General features: G+C 38.2%; 2 protein-coding genes across 2 annotated transcripts in view; one reads left to right on the top strand and one right to left on the bottom strand.

Moving 5' to 3' along the window:
• Positions 1-19,071, top strand: part of LOC121373420 (perlucin-like) — a 64,383-nt gene that overhangs the window by 35,663 nt on the left and 9,649 nt on the right. The window lies entirely within an intron of this gene.
• Positions 5,727-15,202, bottom strand: LOC121373419 (perlucin-like). The gene is made up of 4 exons (XM_041500065.1): positions 14,818-15,202; positions 12,652-12,746; positions 8,672-8,765; positions 5,727-6,340 (listed from the first exon to the last, which is right to left on the bottom strand). The coding sequence occupies exons 1-4, from the start codon at positions 15,104-15,106 to the stop codon at positions 6,120-6,122; spliced, it is 699 nt and encodes a 232-aa protein (XP_041355999.1). The 5' UTR covers positions 15,107-15,202; the 3' UTR covers positions 5,727-6,119.

Consider the following 19,071-nt stretch of genomic DNA (forward strand, 5'->3'; position numbering starts at 1 on the left):
GCTTGTGGGATGCCTCTGAAACATCCCTAGCCCTGATGTAGAGTTGAATTGTGGCAGCAACACAAGGCGACATACTATTTTATAACAGAGGGTGGGGATTGTGGTGTCTTAGGTGCAGAAATCAACACGTGTATTTGATTTTCTCGGCTTTCCCTATGCGTTTCTTTTTTGACAGAGTATGTAATGACTTCTTTTCAATTTCGTAGCCCAGTGGTAAAGCACTCTCTTGATGCGCGGTCGGTTTGGGATCGATCCCCGTCAGTGGGCCCATTGGGTTATTTCTCGCTCCAGCCAGTGCATCACGACTGGAACATCAAATGCCGTGGTATGTGCTATCCTGTCTATGGGATGGTGCATATAAAGGATCCCTTGCTGCTAATCGAAAAGAGTTGCCCATGCAGTGGCGACAGGGGGGTTTCCTCCCTCAATATCTGTGTGGTCCTTAACCATATGTCCGACGCCATAAAACCGCAAATAAAATGTGTTGAGTGCGTCGTTATATAAACCGTTTTCCTTCCTTCCTTTCTTTTCAATTTAGAGCTTTCCATGATGTCAGTTATTAGAGAGTTGGTTTCACCATTTACTGTCTATTTTTAACGGTTTCTTTCATTTCCTGCAACGTAACAATACTATAAAGTCATGGACCGACCAATCACCCACCCATACACATTTTACAAGGTCCCATTGGTAGTTCCAATGATTGTAACTAACTTAACTCCGTAAAAATTCAGTTGTTTGCACATAGCTTAGCTATTGATTGATTTATTTTTTGTTTAACAACACCACTGGAGCACATCAATTAATTAATCATCGGCTACGGGATGTCAAACATTTTGTAATTCTGGCTCGTAGTCATCATAGGAAACCCGCTACATTTTGTCTAATGCAGCTAGGGGTTTTTTGTATACACTTTCCCACAGACAGGAAAACACATACCTCGGACTTTGTCCAGTCGTGGTGGTTGGAACGAGAAAAAAACAATCAGCTGAATGGATCCACCGAGGAGGTTCGATCCTGCGACGTAAGCACCTCAAGCGAGCACTCAACCGACTGAGCTAAATCCCGCCCCTCTTAGCTATTGATGTTGGTCGTTACAATAATATTGATAGGCGTTATAGAGTTAGAAAGAAAAAGAAAGAAAGAAATGTGTTATTTAACGACGCACTCAACACATTTTATTTACGGTTTATGGCGTCTGACATATGGTTAAGGACCACACAGATTGAGAGAGGATACCCGCTGTCGCCACTTCATGGGCTGCTCTTTTCGATTAGCATCAAGGGATCTTTTATATGCACCATCCCACAGACAGGGTAGTACATAGCACGGCCTTTGATATACCAGTCGTGGTGCACTGGCTGGAACGAGAAATAGCCCAGTGGGCCCACCGAAATGGATAATCTAAACAATAAACTATAAGTAATGTTTGAATTCAGTGATCATAATCGGTTCTGATAGTGAAAAATATGCCTTAGTGTTTAAAAACTAGGGTCTGTCCCTTTAAAGAATTGTGTAAATTTAAGTAGACATCTACTGAACGTATTAAACAAATGTCAAACCTACGTCATTGTTACTTAGTTAAACACGTTTTAGTAGCGACGTATATTTTATATGCACCATCTTGTTACTTAGAGACAAAGTCGATTTCCACATGTTCTGTTATATTCTCATTTGACTGTAATAGTGCCATTTTACACCTTTCGTTCGGGGGGGGGGGGGGGGGGGGGGCGTAGCCCAGTGGGAAAATGCTCGCCTGATGCGCGGTTGAATTAGGATCGATCCCCGTCGGTAGCCCCATTGAGCTATTTCTCGTTCCAGCCAGTGCACCACAACTGTTGTAACAAAGACCGGGGTATGTGCGTTTAATGTTTCGTAGTGGTACGGTGTCTGTAAGGTTAGAAATGGGTAGATATGAAAATTTGAAGGTTCACAAAACAACCTGTTTTAACTGTCTTAATTATGTTGAATCTGAATAACATGTTCTTATTCACTGTCCTCTTTATGATGATATTAGAGTAGATATATTTTTGTTTTCTTTTTTAAACGGCAGTACCTACTATAGTAAATTTTAATAACCATTTAGATAATGAAGAAATGCCATTGCATATAAGCCACCCGGATATTGTTAAAATTACAGCCAGAAGTTGCCATCTTATTACGTTGCCAAAGATGTTTGTACACATTGTTAACGACACCACTAGAGCACATCGCCAAAGGTGTTTATACATATAAAGAAATATATAAAATAAAAACATTTTTTTTTTTTAATTCTAAAAGTCTTTGAGTAGTTTTAGATAGTCTCCACAGTAGTGACGTGTGTACTTTTATAGTTGTATTATTGTAATATTATTGTTGAAAGTTTGGTTTTTAATCTGTACACAAACTGAGACGTCAATAAAGAATGTATTTGTACGTATGTATGTATGTACGTACGTACATACGTACGTATGTATGTATGTGCGTTTGTATGTGTTTGTATGTATGTATGTATGTATGTATGTATGTATGTATGTATGTATGTATGTATGTATGTATGTGTGTATGTATGTATGTATGTATGTATGTATGTACGTACGTACGTACGTACGTACGTACGTACGTATGTATGTATACGTATGTGTGCATGTGTGTGTATGTATGTATATGTGTATGCATGTGTGCATGTGTGTGTGTGTGCGTGTGTATGTTTGTATGTGTGTTTGTATATCTAAGTAAGTATGTATGTATGTATGTCTGACTGCATGGCTATTTGCACGCTTTCAATGTTTTGATTGACAACCAATAGTCCCGAGTGTGCAGTGAATCAAAACAACAATAGCGTGCAAATAGCTATGCATACAGCACGTACGTTCATGCACTAACTTTAACAATATAAACATTTGTCCGTCTAGCAGTTTAAAAACTCTAGAGACCATAAGTAAATAATTAATTGATTATGACCTGACAAATGAAAACTTCGTGTTCACAGTAGCGAAACGTTTATCTGTGTTTGGTCTCTTCTTTGACGTACAGCCAGTGCACCACGACTGGTATAGCAAAGGCCATGGTATGTACTACACTGTCTGTGGGATGGTGCATATAAAAGATCCCTTGCTGCTAATCAAAAAGAGTAGCCAATGAAGTAGCGACAGCGGGTTTCCTCTGTCAATATCTGTGTGGTCTTTAACCATGTGTCTCACGCCATATAACCGTAAATAAAATGTGTTGAATGCGTCGTTAAATAAAACATATCTTTCTTGTTGTCTTCTTTGATGCACCCTCCACTTCAGTGTGAGCATTGTCAATGTACTCTGACGGTATGCCACGTTTTGTTCTGTACTAATCTCAAAGGAACCAGACAACATATATTTGGACAACATTTCCATTCCATCCAGAACTGTTCTTACAATTTCTACGTCACATTGACTTTTATTCTAAATTTTAATTTTGCCAATCTGTGATATTTGTAAAGACAAATGGTACACAGCTCTTTACACTGTGTTTTAATTTAATTGATGAAGTTTTAGATTGATGTCCATCACCACTATGTTTTGCATTTACCATAGTTTGACACCCAATTGCCGATGTATGTTTTGTGCTGAGGTGTCGTTAAACATTCATTCATTCATTCTTCTTTGACGAAAACAAATGCAGAGCTGTATCTGAAAGTTGTCGGCAGTCACCCACGCAGAAATATTATTGCTACATAATTTTATTATTATGCCTATGCCTAATTCGTATCGACGTGTGCTATTGATGTTTCGTAGTGGTACAGTGTCTTTAACGTTAGACACGGGTAGATTTGAACATTTGGAGGTTCACAAAAGAACCTGTTTTAACTGGCTTAATTGTGTAGAACCTGAAGACCATGTTCTTATTCACTGTCCTCTTTATGATGATACTAGAGTAGATATATATTATTGTAAAAGGCAGTACCTACTATATAAACGTTAATAACCACTTACATAATGAAAAAAAATGTCTAACAGTAATAATAATCATAATAATCATATTATTATTATTATTATTATTATTATTATCATTATTATTTGTCTTAAAAGATAATTTCAGCAGGCTTCTAAACTGGATAGCATCACCCAGAGGAAAACGCCACGTACGCAGCACTCCATGACCTCAGCAACACCTTTGACGAAGAAACACCTGAGCAACCTCGCGACTTTCGTCTGGAACTCAGAGACGGCGCCACACTTTTATTCAAATTTTAATGGGGAAATTAAAGAAGAAAACTATTTTGTGAATTAATGTGTTGTTATTGTTGAACCTTTGCTGTCACGTGGTACCTAAAAGCCTCAAATAATTCAACCTCAAATTGTGCTGAACTATTTGAGGGTTCCTATGCATTATTCAACTAATCAAGGGTTCTGAAACTGTTTGAGATGTAGCAATACCTACTAATGTTCACCTAACTTTGTTTTAAGTACTCATATTTCAAATGCGTAAAATTGAAAGGGGCAATACAACTCAATATATATATATATATATATATATATATATATATATATATATATATATATATATATATATATATATATATATATATATATATATATAATTATACCAGTAACCCTCCTGGGTCCTCCTCGAAATGTATGTAATCTTTCTGTAACAACCGCCCCCACCCACCCCACCGCTACGTGAATTTACCAACATTATAATAATAATAATAATAATAATAATAATAATACAAAATTATTATTATTTCTATTATTATTAGTAATATTTCCCAATGTTATTGAGCTCTTTAATGTCGTCAGTAGTTAGTAATTGGATTAGCTTAAAACCACTAGGTCGTCTAAGGTTTTCTCTTAGATCATTATATTGATGACATTGCAGTATAAAATAGATTTCATCTTCGATTTAATTGAAATAGTGTCTTGGTACCTACGGCCATGAATGTACGTTTTCATTTTTAGAATCCAGATTTAAAGACATATTGTCACAGACCACTGACCTATTCAATGGTCTAACAAAGTATTACCTAAACAAAACTAATTTGATTTGTCCCTAATGTACTTTATTCAACCATCTTCATAACTACTATACTCCATTTATTAATGATATTTTGTAAAAATAACTGAATTATGGCAATGGCCCATAATTCAAAAACTAAAATTGCCGAGAGGGTTGACATGGATTTCACTCCTTCATGGTTCAATTAAGGTGATGCGATAGCTAGATTTGGTATCCAACAATTAATGTAATTTTTATTTATTATCAATTTTTAGAGAAATAAGGTCCTTAGATCCGTGACAGTATGCCTTCAAGAATAATAAATTTGTTTTTAGAAAATGACTGCCACCCTCCTCCCCTTTAGAGAAGGTTAGTAAATTGAAGCCAAGCATGAATATTTATACTGTGATGTATGATTTTTATGAATGTCAAAAAGTCAGTCGTTAAACTCGCTCTTGGTATGAGCCAGTACCAGGGTGCGAACCCAATACAATTCAGCCTACCTACCGATGGCCGGTGTTGTAAATGAATAACTGTACGCCAGCTACTTCTGTGTGGTTTCAGTAAACCGCAGCTAACAATACGCGTTCACTTCCGTTCAGACACTGTAGATATAGTATTAGAATAAAGTATGGAATATTTCTATTCCAATAAGAGTAACTACTATATGGAATGAAACGTACGCGCAGTTTTATTTGAAAATGTTAACATTGTCAGCAATGAGATTTTATTGGGTGCGACGGAACCTGTTCGATTAAATTTTAAAAAGGGAAACATTTAGCAGCAAGGTAGTCTTTATTTCTGAAATCTGATCTTCACTATGGTGGCTGATTTTGCTATTTCGCATTTTCGCTTTGTCATATTGTCACGTTTTCGTTCCAAATTTGTCGCATTTTCGTTTCATTTCATTAAATCTATCAGCGACAAAGCGTAAACGCGACATAACACAACCCATTCATCAAATTTCACACGTGTTGTTTCCATACTGTTTCACAAGTCATTTTCTAAAACTGTTCACAAATGAATCGTACGCTTAATGATGGGCGTGCTCAAAAGCATAATGTTATATGGGAACGTGAAAAGAGTTCAGATCAGATCATTATTTTATTAAATCTAACGGCGACAAAGCGAAAGTCCACTCGTTTTCATACTGCTTCACGAGTCGTCTTCTAAAACTGTTCACAGATGAATCCTGCTCTCTTGTTACATTTGTTGTCATTCCAAAGGAAGCCATATTTGCCTTTCAGTTCTACGCAGTCTTCCTCGTCTATGTTATCTGGCTGGCCATGATACCAGTTGGTGTAGTTTACAGGTTTATGTGATCCGGCTGACATCCACTGAAACTGACCTTCAACTTGTTGATCGTTTGCCCCGATCCAGTAATCAGAATCTAAGAAAAACAGTTTCAATTATTATTTCTGTTATTTCAGCTACATTGTATGATGACCTAAAGGTCAAATGAGCGATTTTGTAATGGAGCTATGCGTATGACGTCAGACGAGTGACGTCAAAAGTCATATCCTGCTACTATAGGTATATGGCTTTGCTTTATTCAATCTAATTAAAATTAGCTCCACTATTACCTGTGGATCTAACTGCAGCCCATTGGAGCTCATGTCCAATTGACCTTTCATTCGACCAAACAAAACCTTACTTACAAAATCATGCCAGAATTTGAAAACATTCGGGATTATGCCGAGGCTATACGAAATGATTCAGGTGAATTACGAAGTAAGCCGGAAACCAATTTCAATATAACATTTTATTTAAAATTCGTTTCATGACGAAACAAAAAACATGATGATATAGATATAACATCTGTTTATACTAGTATACAATCCAGAGTTTATTTCTACACTACCTGCCCCCCCCCCCCCTGTTTTTTTTAATGTTGAAATATACCAACAAGTTCGCCTATTGCATAAATAGTCTCGCCCAATATTTTTAGAATTTGTATGCTCCCGAATAATGCTATAAAAGGCGAAGTGTAATTGGTCGATTGTTAAATTGTTAATTATATATGAAATGTCACCAGGACATGGGAGTCCACGCAATGCTGGTAGACCAGTAGAGTTAATTTTAATCAGATTGTGCTTTATCCGTCATCGTAATCGAAACAGTGGTTGCAGGATAAATATGTATATGTGAATTGTGTCATCTGTTGTGAATTTATCTATGTAAAACAGTCCCAAACAGTATAAAATCGCGTAACGTAGCGAACCGATTTTATATTAAAGTTGTGACCGTTATAGGCAGTACTAAACCAAATAACTTCCGGCTGGGTCAAAGGTGGAGGTGTACTGAACGTTTGATAGAGAAGTTAACACCACAAGTCCTGTGATTGGTGACAAATGCGAGTGTACTGGTTGTAAAAAAACAATTATTTCATCTGGGCAAAAAAAGAAAGAAAAGTGTATGCAATTTTATTTCATCTAGTACCACTGTGTCAAGTACCTTGTGCTTGAAACATGTATGGAGTACCTGTAAAAAAAACAATTAGTCAAATTTTGTGCGAAACCAGGGTAATCACAGACGCTACCCGTTATCTCCCCAATGAGCAGCTTCACCCTGAATTTTGTCTGATTCACTTTAAGGGTGAGGGGTGGTAGTATTTATATCCGTGGTGTTTATGTCGATTGATACATAGCAGGTAGGCGTTTTAGCCACATATGTTACTATTGTCGTCTATGGGATTTGCTTTAGTAGTGTACACCATATACATCGATAAATTCACAACAACATTACAAACAATTCTTATAATTACAAACAGCACAACTTATTTAGTTTACCAACAGTTTAATGTAATTACAAACACAGGAATATAAGCAGAGGGTGGGTTTCGGCGGCCGAATCCTCTCCTTGGTCAAGTAAATGTTTTCTTTTGTTTGAATACTTTTCCTAGGGAAATATATTTTATCCCCTCATAAATTTCGCTAGCCTTCAGTTTAGCACCCCACCCTCTTCTAAAGTGTATGCATAAGCGTCAATCTAATTGAAATTAGCTCCTCTGGTTAATTACTATTACCTGTGGATCTAACAGCACCCCGTTTGAGCTCATGTGCAGTTGACCTTTCATTCGACCAATCAAAACCTTACTTGCAAAATCATGCCAGTGATTTGAAAAGGATTTGAAAATAATTTGAAAACATTCGGTATTATGCCTAGGGCATACGAAATGATTCGGGTGAATTACGAAGTATGCCGGAAACTAATTTCAATATAAAAGTTTATATAAAATTCGTCTCAAGACAAAAAAAAAAAAAAAAAAAAAAAAAAAAAAAAAAACGTGATGGTATAGCCATAAAATCTGTTTACACTACTATACAATCCAGAGTTTATTACTAAACTTTTCCCGTTTCTTAATGTTGAAATAGACCAACAAGTTCGCATATTACAAAAAATAGTCTCGCACGATATTTTTAGAATTTGTATGCCCCCGAATAACGTTATAAACGGCGAAGTATAATTGGTCGATACTTAAATTGTTATTTATAGATGAAATGCCACCTAAACCTGGGTGTCCACGCAATGCTGCTAATTTTAATCAGATTGGCACAAGCGCCTGGACACACTATATGTAGTTCAAATACACATCAGTCAGCTCAGTCACCAGTTCCGTTTTGACGCGAACGGACTATTATAAACAATGTATGAATCACATCAATATACACATTCTATGTGTGGTTGTTTCGATTAACTCTAAATATTTAAGCATACTTACTCGTTGTATTTTGTAACAGATATTCCCGGATGAATTTGTCTTCTTCAGCTGACGTTATGATGACAAGGTAGGAATTCATGCTTTGGCAATATGCCTAAAAAGAATATAATATATATATATATATATATATATATAGAGAGAGAGAGAGAGAGAGAGAGAGAGAGAGAGAGAGAGAGAGAGAGAGAGAGAGAGAGAGAGAGAGAGAGGTTATTACCAGAGTGTTTTTCGGTATCGTCAATATCATGTATTAGGAATAAAAATTGTAATCATTATTTTTATTCCTAATATATGATCCTGACCATACCGAAATACACGAGGGTAATAATCTCTTTATCATATAAGCTCAAGCTTAATACAACGTGTTTTTGTAAATTGTACACGCAACTTTAATTCCAGTCCGCCATTACTAGATATTCAAATGACATAAGAGTATGTGTAGTTTTGAATGGAAATGACGTCAAGCTCGAATGACGTCCTTTTGGATGTCCTTACATCAAAATAAGGTTATGCCTAACTTTTTTTTTTTTTTTTTTTTTTTTTTTTTTTTTTTTTTTTTTTTTTTTTCTGAACGCTGGACAGCTTTCAGTGTCAAATTGCCATTGAAATGTTTTTATTTGATGACTCTGAATGCATTCGTCAATCATGGAGTGTCACCCAAGTACGTTTGCTTAAATGTCAATAAACCTAGTGCCGAGACCTCGACTAATTTACATCTAGTTTGCAAAGTTATCAAATTCTTAAAATATGTGAACTTAAAAATATCACATACTTCGATTGCACTGAAAATGCAAGATATATATATATATATATACTAAAACGCAAAAGAAACGCAGGTTCTCATTAAATTGGATATAAAATATTAAAAAAACAAAACGAAATGAAGATTTCAACATTTATTTTGGAGCTACACCAATTCGGCACACATTGGTGTTGGAAATTTTTGATTGAATTCCTTTTTGGCTATTGTTTCATGTCATAAAGTAGGGTGGGGGTCCATGTTAAAAATGTGAAAGAGACGACCTGTAGCATTGTCAAAGTCAGTATCGCGTGTGACCACCCTGGGCATTCAAACAGGCAGTGCAACGTCTCCTCATTGAGTTGACAAGCCGTTGAAAGAATGCCTGAGGGAGTGAGTTCCATTCATGGACCAATGCTGCCTCCAGCGCCTGCATATTCTGAGGTTGTCCGCGAGCCTGAAGGCGACGTCCGATTTCATCCCAGACGTGTTCGATAGGCGCCATGTCCGGTGATAAGGCTGGCCACGGCAACGTTGGGATGTTGTGCTGAGCCAGCAACGCCTGTGTTGCCCTGGCAGTGTGCGGCCTGGCATTGTCTTGCTGCAGCAAGCGCACACGTGGGTGAGCGGCAAAGAAGGGAACGACGTGATTGTTGATGACGTCATTTTGGTACACGGCGGCATTAACGCGTTGTCTGAACACATGAAGTTGTGTTCTGTGGTTGAATGAGAACCCACCCCACACCATCACACTACCCCCGCCCCATCGGTCGGCCTGCAGAACGCAGCAGTCGGAGTAACGTTCATGTCGACGTCGCCATACTCGGATTCGGCCATCAGCGTTGGAAACATTGTAACGGCTCTCATCAGTAAACAGAACTTGTTGCCACTGGCCACGTCGCCATCTTTGATGTTGTTGCGCCCACTGTTGACGTTGTTGGCGGTGCCGAGGGGTCAATATTGGTCCCACATAAGGACGGCGGTTACGGAGTCCTGCTGCCCTCAGACGGCGTCGGACGGTATCGGCGGACACTGGACCACGTGGACCACGCACCTGGTGAGCGGTGTTAGCTGCTGGCAGCATCCGATTCCTAAGGTGGGTCACCCGGATGTACCGGTCTAGGGCTGCGGTTGTCACCCTCGGGCGGCCGGTGCGTGGTCGATCGTTCACAGATCCAGTGATTTGGTGACGTTGAGAAAGGCGTGCGATTGTCGAAACATGACATCCCAATTGTCTGGCTACAGCAGTACGGGTCTGTCCGGCTTGCAACATCCCGATGGCCATCCCTCGCTGGAGTTGCGTCAGTCGCGGCATTTTTAAAATGTGATTCTGTTGTCTGTCACTACTCAAATTGAATTTATGCGATTAAATCCAGGTGTGTAGGCTTTATAAGCATTTCAATGAGTGTGTTTGCACTGGATTCATGATACGGATGATCCAGCACGTGCAAACAACGTGTTTTGAGAATTCGTGACGTCACACAGGTAATGAAATTGACACGCAGGTGGGACTGCGGTGTGGGTGTGTGCCATGTCCTTTAACACAGTTGAGGTTCAATTCCACCAAAGATACTGCTTTACAAAGTGCAATTCTTTCGCATTTTCAGGACCTGCGTATCTTTTGCGTTTTAGTATATATATATATATATATATATATATATATATATATATATATATATATATATATATATATATATATATATATATATATACATATACATATAGATATAGATATAGATATAGATATATATATAGATATAGATAGATAGAGAGATTCTTCAAAAGAAGTAGGGGAACCTGAAATATTAATGTTAATATCAACCATAAGACCAAACATACGTTCTGATCACAGATATCCTGGTAAAGAACATTCAGGTCTGTTTATCAACACACCAAAACACATTCCATAGTATGCACGTGCATCACGCAGTTGCCCCGTACACTTGCGTAGAGTGTCATTCTCGAGTTTGACCATTTTCAGGAAGATATATTAATCACTGTGGAACATTATTTCTGTCAATCGCTTTCATTCTGTTGATCATATAGTTGTTATTGTTTTGTTTTTAGTCATTTTTATTGTTTGACTTTGAGATTTACTGATAAAAAACGTTAACTTTAAAATTACACTTCTGACCCCAATCGTCTTTCAAGATCCTTGATGATCATAAAACCTACTGTAATACTGAACTACCGGTTGTAATGTTTGCCCAATTAATTCACTATTATCATATAACCCCCACAGATAATATACCTTACAATTTTGTAAATTCTTATTAGAGTTCCCCTACATTTTTTGAAGAGTACATATATATATACATATATATATATATATATACTCACCCCCACCCCCACCCCCCCCACCCCCCCCCCACCCCTCCCCCCCCCCCACACACACACACACAAAAGTACTGCAATGATATGTGCGCCGCCATGAAAATAAACTTGCCATGTGACGGATGCTTCTTATTATGGGGGTGGGGGGCGGGATGTATCCCAATGGTGAAGCGCTCGCTTGATCGCGGTCGGTTTAGGATCGATTGCCGTCGGAGGCGCCATTGGGCTATTTCTCGTTCCAGCCAGTGCTCGACAACTGGTGTAACAAAGGCCATGGTGTGTACTATCCTATCTGTGGGATGGTGCACATAAAAAATCTCTTGCTACTAATGTAAACCTGTAGCGGGTGTCCTCTCAAAGACTATACATCAAAAGTATAAAATGTTTGACATCCAATAGTCGGTGATTAGTAAATCAATGTGCTCTAGTGGTTTCGTTAAACAAAAACAACCTTTTTATTTGCACTGCTGGGCAGCTCAGATAACTAAGGCGTGTGCCCAGGACAGACTGCTTGACCGTGAATTGGAAGGAAGGAAATGTTTTATTTAACGACGCACTCAACATATTTTATTTACGGTAATATGGGGGCGGACATATGGTTATGGAACACACATATATTGAGAGACGAAACCCGCTGTCGTCACTTCATGGGCTACTCTTTTCGATTAGCAGCAAGGTATATTTTACATGCACCATCCCACAGACAGGATAGTACATACCACTGCCTTTGTTATACCAGTTGTGGAGCACTGGATGGAACGAGAAATAGCCCAATGGGTCCACCGACGGGGATCAATCCTAAACTGACCGCACATAAAGCGAACTCTTTACCACTGGACTACGTCCCGCCCCAATGAAGATGAATTGGATGAAAGGACGGAAATACATGAAATGATAATGAAACAAGTACCTTGCATTCGTCCCATGTTCCGACCGCTGATTTCGGCGAAAACCTGTAACAGCTGTTTTCGTATTTCATAAAACCACGCAGGCATGTGTCTGAAACTAAATATACCTCCTATTATTTTCTATCACCATATTTTTCACACAGAATATCACACATTTTATAAAATAACAGCCCTCCCACGTTGTTAAAATGGAGAATAAAGTTAACGTTTGTTTCGTTTAACGACACCAGTAGAGCACATTGATTTATCAATCGTCTGCTTTTGGGTGTTAACTGCAACATATACATTTAGTCTTAGGGAGGAAATCCGCTACCATTAGGTCACGTCACGCCATAGAGCTTAACGTCCATATTTAGATCAAGCTGTTACAGTGCACGCCTGTCATGGGAACAGGTGTTGACCCATGCCGTCTCCTTCGTTCAGGACAGGATGTTTCATTAGTAGCAAAGAATCTTTTATATGCATCATCCCACAGACAGGATAACATATATCACTGCCTTTGATATACCAGTCGTGGTGTACTGGCTGTAGCGAGAAATAGCCCAATGTGCCCACCGACGGGGATCGATCCCAGACCAACCGCGCATCAAGGGAGCGCTTTACCACTGCGGTTACGTCCCACCCCTAAAACTGTAGCATAATATACCTTTTCCTCTGACATAAATGGCGGACTGGGCTACGGGGCGGGGCGTAGCCCAGTGGTAAAACGCTCTCTTGATGCGCGGTCGGTCTGGGATCGATCCCCGTCGTTGGGCACATTGGGTTATTTCTCGCTACAGCCAGTACACCACGACTGGTATATCAAAGGCCGTGGTATATGCTATCCTGTCTGTGGGATGATGCATATAAAAAATCATTTGTAAAATGTAGCGGGTTTCCTCTCTAAGACTGCATTGCGAAATTAGCAAATGTGTGACAAGCAATAGCCGATGATTATTAAATCAATGTGCTCTAGTGGTGTTGTTAAACAAAACCATTTTTTTAGCATGTTAAACGAAGGCAATTAGACCAATAATTCCAAACCTGACATAAAAACATCGAATCAACATCTAAAGACAAATTACTTTACTAAATTTAAATTGATCCAAAAACTGTGCCATCCTTCTGAAATTCAAAACGTGCAATCATTATTTGCTTTCAGAATCAGGATGCTGGAATAGTTCCCTGTCAAAAACAGACTGTGTAGACTGCGTGGAGATGTATATCACTACTTATTTAAATGCGATTATTTTATGAACAAACGCAAAATGCTTAAAAGTCATATTATTATTATTACTAAAGAAATGTTTTATTTAACGATGCACTCAACACATTTCATTTACGGTTATATAGCGTCAGACATATGGTTAAGGACCACACAGATATTGAGAGAGGAAACCCGCTGTCACCACTTTAGGGGCTACTCTTTTCGATTAGCAGCAAGGGATATTTTTTATGCACCATCCCACAGACAGGTAGTACATACGACGGTCATTGATATTCCAGTAGTGGTGCACTGGCTGGAACGAGAAATAGTCCAATGGGCCCACCGACGGGGATCGACCCCAGGCCGACTGCGCTTCGAACGAGCGCTTTACCACTGAGCTGTGTCCCGCCTCTATTATTATTATTATTATTATTATTATTATTATTATTAAAAACAGGTACCTAGAACACTAAGATTCAAATAATTATTTAATTGAAATAGCATAAGCAGCCTTCGTAAATTTTAAAATTAATTTCAGAAATCAAGAAAATTCACCAAATTATAGACAAGCATCTCAAATATCATTAAATACTAATTGCAGATTCGTGGAAATCGTATAACTATATCTGACCGTCTTATCACCATGTGTCTTCATTTAAACTCGTATGTATAGCTATTTTTAATTATGTTTAATATAATCGCAGATGAGTACATGGAAAAGAAACAAAAAAAGAATAGTATTACAACACAAATAGCAAAAATCTCAAAACGACTACCAGAAACTACCAAAACGTACCAGAACCATATTGAATATATAGACATTAATATTATAAACCAAACATAAATGTATTTAGTATGTAATTGTAGCCCTTAAAAACATTTTATTATTAAGAAACATCTTACAGTGATAACAGACTAGAGTGAAAAAAAAAGCAAAAAATAAAATAAAATAATAAACATGAGAAACAAAGAGAAAGTTCACCAGAGACATATCCATGCACAGCTTCAACCTCCGTTCCGATGTTACAATACGTAGAACATGTTCCATTTTCATCATACTTGAAGAGAACACATCGTTCATCACTTAAACATGTTTTAGAACAATCCACCAGACTCCAAACAACACCTTTCCAGAGGTCGCAAGCATTCTCTATCACAGGAATACTGGACACTTTTCGAAATATGTTTTGTTTCCATGAGATTACTCTCGTTATGCAAACAGTCATCACTATTAAGTAAATTATAGCTTTATTTATAACGGTGCAAAACATACTTTGTATTAAAATGTTGTCGTTAGTGTCTTTAATAATGGACTGATCACAGGAAACCACACTCCGAGAAATGTATTTAGTTTCGTGTCGTCTCCTGAGTCGTCTGTGTACATCAATCGAGCTCGTCCAATTATGTTTCACAATGTTCCAATAATCGATATCTGTTTTTAATAGCATAGCCAATGGCAGAACAGAACATAAACCAACCACACAGTTAACTATTAGAAAGATACAACACAAGTGTTAATTAATTGGCATTGTGCCAGTGACTAAAAAGGAAAGTAAACAAAGCAAACAACAACAAGTCACACACACTGCAACTCTCAACCCCTCCCCTAAAAAAACCCAGAAGGGAAATAGACAAAAATAGATCTACATATTGACAACTGCGTCAACTGAAAAACAGTCATCCAGATTTTTCACGATGAATTGTTTGTGTTTTATCCAGTATCAGTGTGGGTTTGATCATATTTTCAAAACTGCGATCGGAGGAGTGAATGTCCTACAGTTGAAACATCTGAAAGCGATTTATGGGAACATACTACTATGACCCTCCATCTCTTTCTCTCTCTCTCTCTCTCTCTCTCTCTCTCTCTCTCTCTCTCTCTCTCTCTCTCTCTCTCTCTCTCTCTCTCACACACACACACACACACACACACACACACACATATATATATATATATATATATATATATATATATATATATATATATATATATATATATATATATATATATATATATATATATATATATATATATATATATATACAGTGGATTCTGTCTAAACCGGACTCACTTCGTACCGTCGAAATAGTCCGGTTTACATAGAGGACCGGTTTAGACAGAGTTCACCCAGAGTGATTTGATTTTTGTTTCTAAATGCTTATATGTATGTATATATGTATGTATGTATGAATATCTATATATTGTATGTATGTCGAAGACACTTCGATGTTTATAATGTTCCCTCGTGATAAATAATGAAAACAACAATGATATATATATAATTAAATATCATGTAATCCTGTGCTTTTGTGTTCATCATTTGTAATAGAGCACTTTCCACGCTTACACATAAACCATAAAATATTGAACACAAAATACCGTCGAAATAAGATACAGTTGCATGGAGAACACAATCGGTTTTATGATATAAAAAAACACAACAGAAAAATTCAGTGAAAAATCATATAGCGCATGACGGACAAACCGCTTACAATCCCTATTGTTGGTCCATCATGCTATAAATTACCTTTTGAAATTGTGGTTGGCAAAGGTAAAACACGCATAAATAAGATATACACGCATAGAAACATGGCATTGATTTGTAGTTACATGAAACTTGTGTCAGCGGTATGGTTACTTGTTAATGACGCCAAGAGAGGTATAACAATTATTCGCAAATTGTCTGACAATAATAATTTTCAGCTTTGTGTTACAAACCATTTATAGCTCAGTAGTTTTGTAGGCATTTCGCCAAACGTTATTTATTCAATAATTGAAAGCACATATAAAACGATCTCTTGCTGCTAATGGAAAACATATAGCTGGTTTCCTCTCCAAGACTATAATAATGTCAGGATCGTCAAATGTTTGACATCCAGTAGCCGGTGATAATTTAATCAACGTGCTCTAGTGCTGTCGTTAAGCAAAAACAAATTTTAACTGACCATCCCTGGGCGGGATTTAGCTCAATCGGATACATACGTCGTAGGATCGAATCACCTCAGTGGACCCATTCTCTGACCACCAGTGCCTCCCCACTGTCATACCAAAGGACATGGCATGTGGTGTCCTGTCTGTGGGAAATTTCATATAAAAATATCTTGCTGTTAGTGGACTACTTGTCAAAACTTACCAAATGTTTGACATTCAGTATGCTCTAGTGGTGTCGTTAAACAAAAACAAACTTTAAACATTTTGATCATGGAACCAGTAGGGTGTAAAGTATCCTAAGACACGTAAGACAATGTAATCTCTCTAATAACTCACTTCTCACTGCCTTGCCAATAGATTGTTATTTTTTTTTTAGATAACGGCAGATTGAAAAAAAAAAAGAAGACCTTTACTTACTATTAAAACATAAAAGATTGCAGTTGCTGACGTGATATTTAGAAAGTTAACGGTATGCAGTCAGTATCTTGTGTGCCCTCCATGGGAAGGAAGGAAGGAAGAACTGTTTTATTTAACGACGCACTCAACACATTTTATTTACGGTTATATGGCGTCGGACATATGGTTAAGAACCACACATATATTGAGGGCTGTGGTGCAGCGGTTGGAGTGAGAAATAGCCCAATGGACTCACCGACGGGGATCGGTTCCAGACCGACGGCGTATCAAGCGAACGCTTTACCACTGGGCTACACCCTGTCCCGGCCTTCCATGGGAGAAAAGAACTGCCTGAGATATCTTTCCAATACAAGCAATAATAATTACACCTTGTGGAAAAGTTGTAACATTTATGTTGTTTAACGACACCACTAGAACACATGGATTAATTAATCATCGGCTATTGGATGTCAAACATTCGGTAATTCTGACTCATAGTCCACAGAGGAAACCCGCTACATTTTGCTTAATGCGGCAAGGACATTTTTATGTGCACTTCCCCAGAGACAGGAAAACACATACCACGGTCTTTGACCAGTTGTGGTGCACTGGTTGAAACGAGAAAATCCCAATCAGTGGAAGGGATCAACTGAGGTGGTTCGATCCTGCGACGCAAGCACCTCAAGGGAGCACTCAACCGACTGAGCTAAATCCCGCCCCCACCTTGTGAAGGCTCACTCTGCCTGTAGTGTTAGTGTCAACTGTGGTAGATTATGTGGCTGTGGTTGATACTGTCTCTGTCGTTTATCCAACTCATCTCATAAATGTTCTATGAGACTCAAATCCAGAGGAGATCTAGCAGGCCTGGGCAGGACCTGAATGTTGTTGTTGTGTAGCTGTTGTGTTGTTAGTCCCCCGTTATGTGGCCTTGCATTATCGTGCTGGAACACAACGTTGGCGTTATTTGTGGAACGACGTCTAGCTACAAAATTTCATCTTGTTATTTCTGTGTCGTTAAGTTGTCTTGGATGTCAGGCCTGTGTGTAAAATTGCTGCCCACATCATCACACAACCACCACCGAATCTATCCACCTCCTGTATGCAGATTGCAGCATAACGTTCACGACGACATCTTTACCCTCGACATCTTCCATCAGCGAGACGAAGCAAAAACACGACACTTGCCATTAAACCATAACCTTCTCCATCGCAGTTGTGGCCATACTCTGTGGATTTGACACCACTGACGTCGTAGTCGACGATGTTGTTGAGTCACAATGACACACGTCTGGCTCGAATATCTGCCTCACCTAATCGTTTTCACACCGTCTGGGTCGATATTCTAAGCAAACCTGGTACTGCAGAAGCAGTAGATGGTGGTACCTTGCCGTAGATGAATTACCCGTATGTAGCGTTCCTGGGTCATTATGTGGCTTACCTGATCTGGTAAATGCCCTTTTGCAGGACCCCTCGAATCTTTGTTTTATTTTGTTTCATGTTTATAATTGGAATTTATTGTTGCTTTGCGTGTCATTGTGACGGTGTGGTCGGCTGCAAATTAAAAATGTAGCCGTGGTCAATCTCATACTCTAATTAAGGGAGGGGTAAAAGTAAAAATGTAAATAGTTGTCAGTGTTTGCCATTTTGTTAGTAGTAGTGATCAAATAATAACTATATGGACCAATATGGTATATCAGTGCAATGCTGTCCCAAGGGTACTTTGACAATTGTAAATCATTATCAGGCAGTTGATAGAGAAGCATTATGTGATAATATGGAACAGTGTTGTAAACAAATGCCATTTGTCTCATAATCTTTATGATTCTTTTGGACTGAGTATTGTTTTCCGAGTCCGAGTTATCATCATCGGCATTAAACTGGAATCATGATTACTATCATCGTCCATCTGGG

Source organism: Gigantopelta aegis, chromosome 5 (assembly GCF_016097555.1).
Source record: "Gigantopelta aegis isolate Gae_Host chromosome 5, Gae_host_genome, whole genome shotgun sequence".
Taxonomy (NCBI): Eukaryota; Metazoa; Mollusca; class Gastropoda; order Neomphalida; family Peltospiridae; genus Gigantopelta; species Gigantopelta aegis.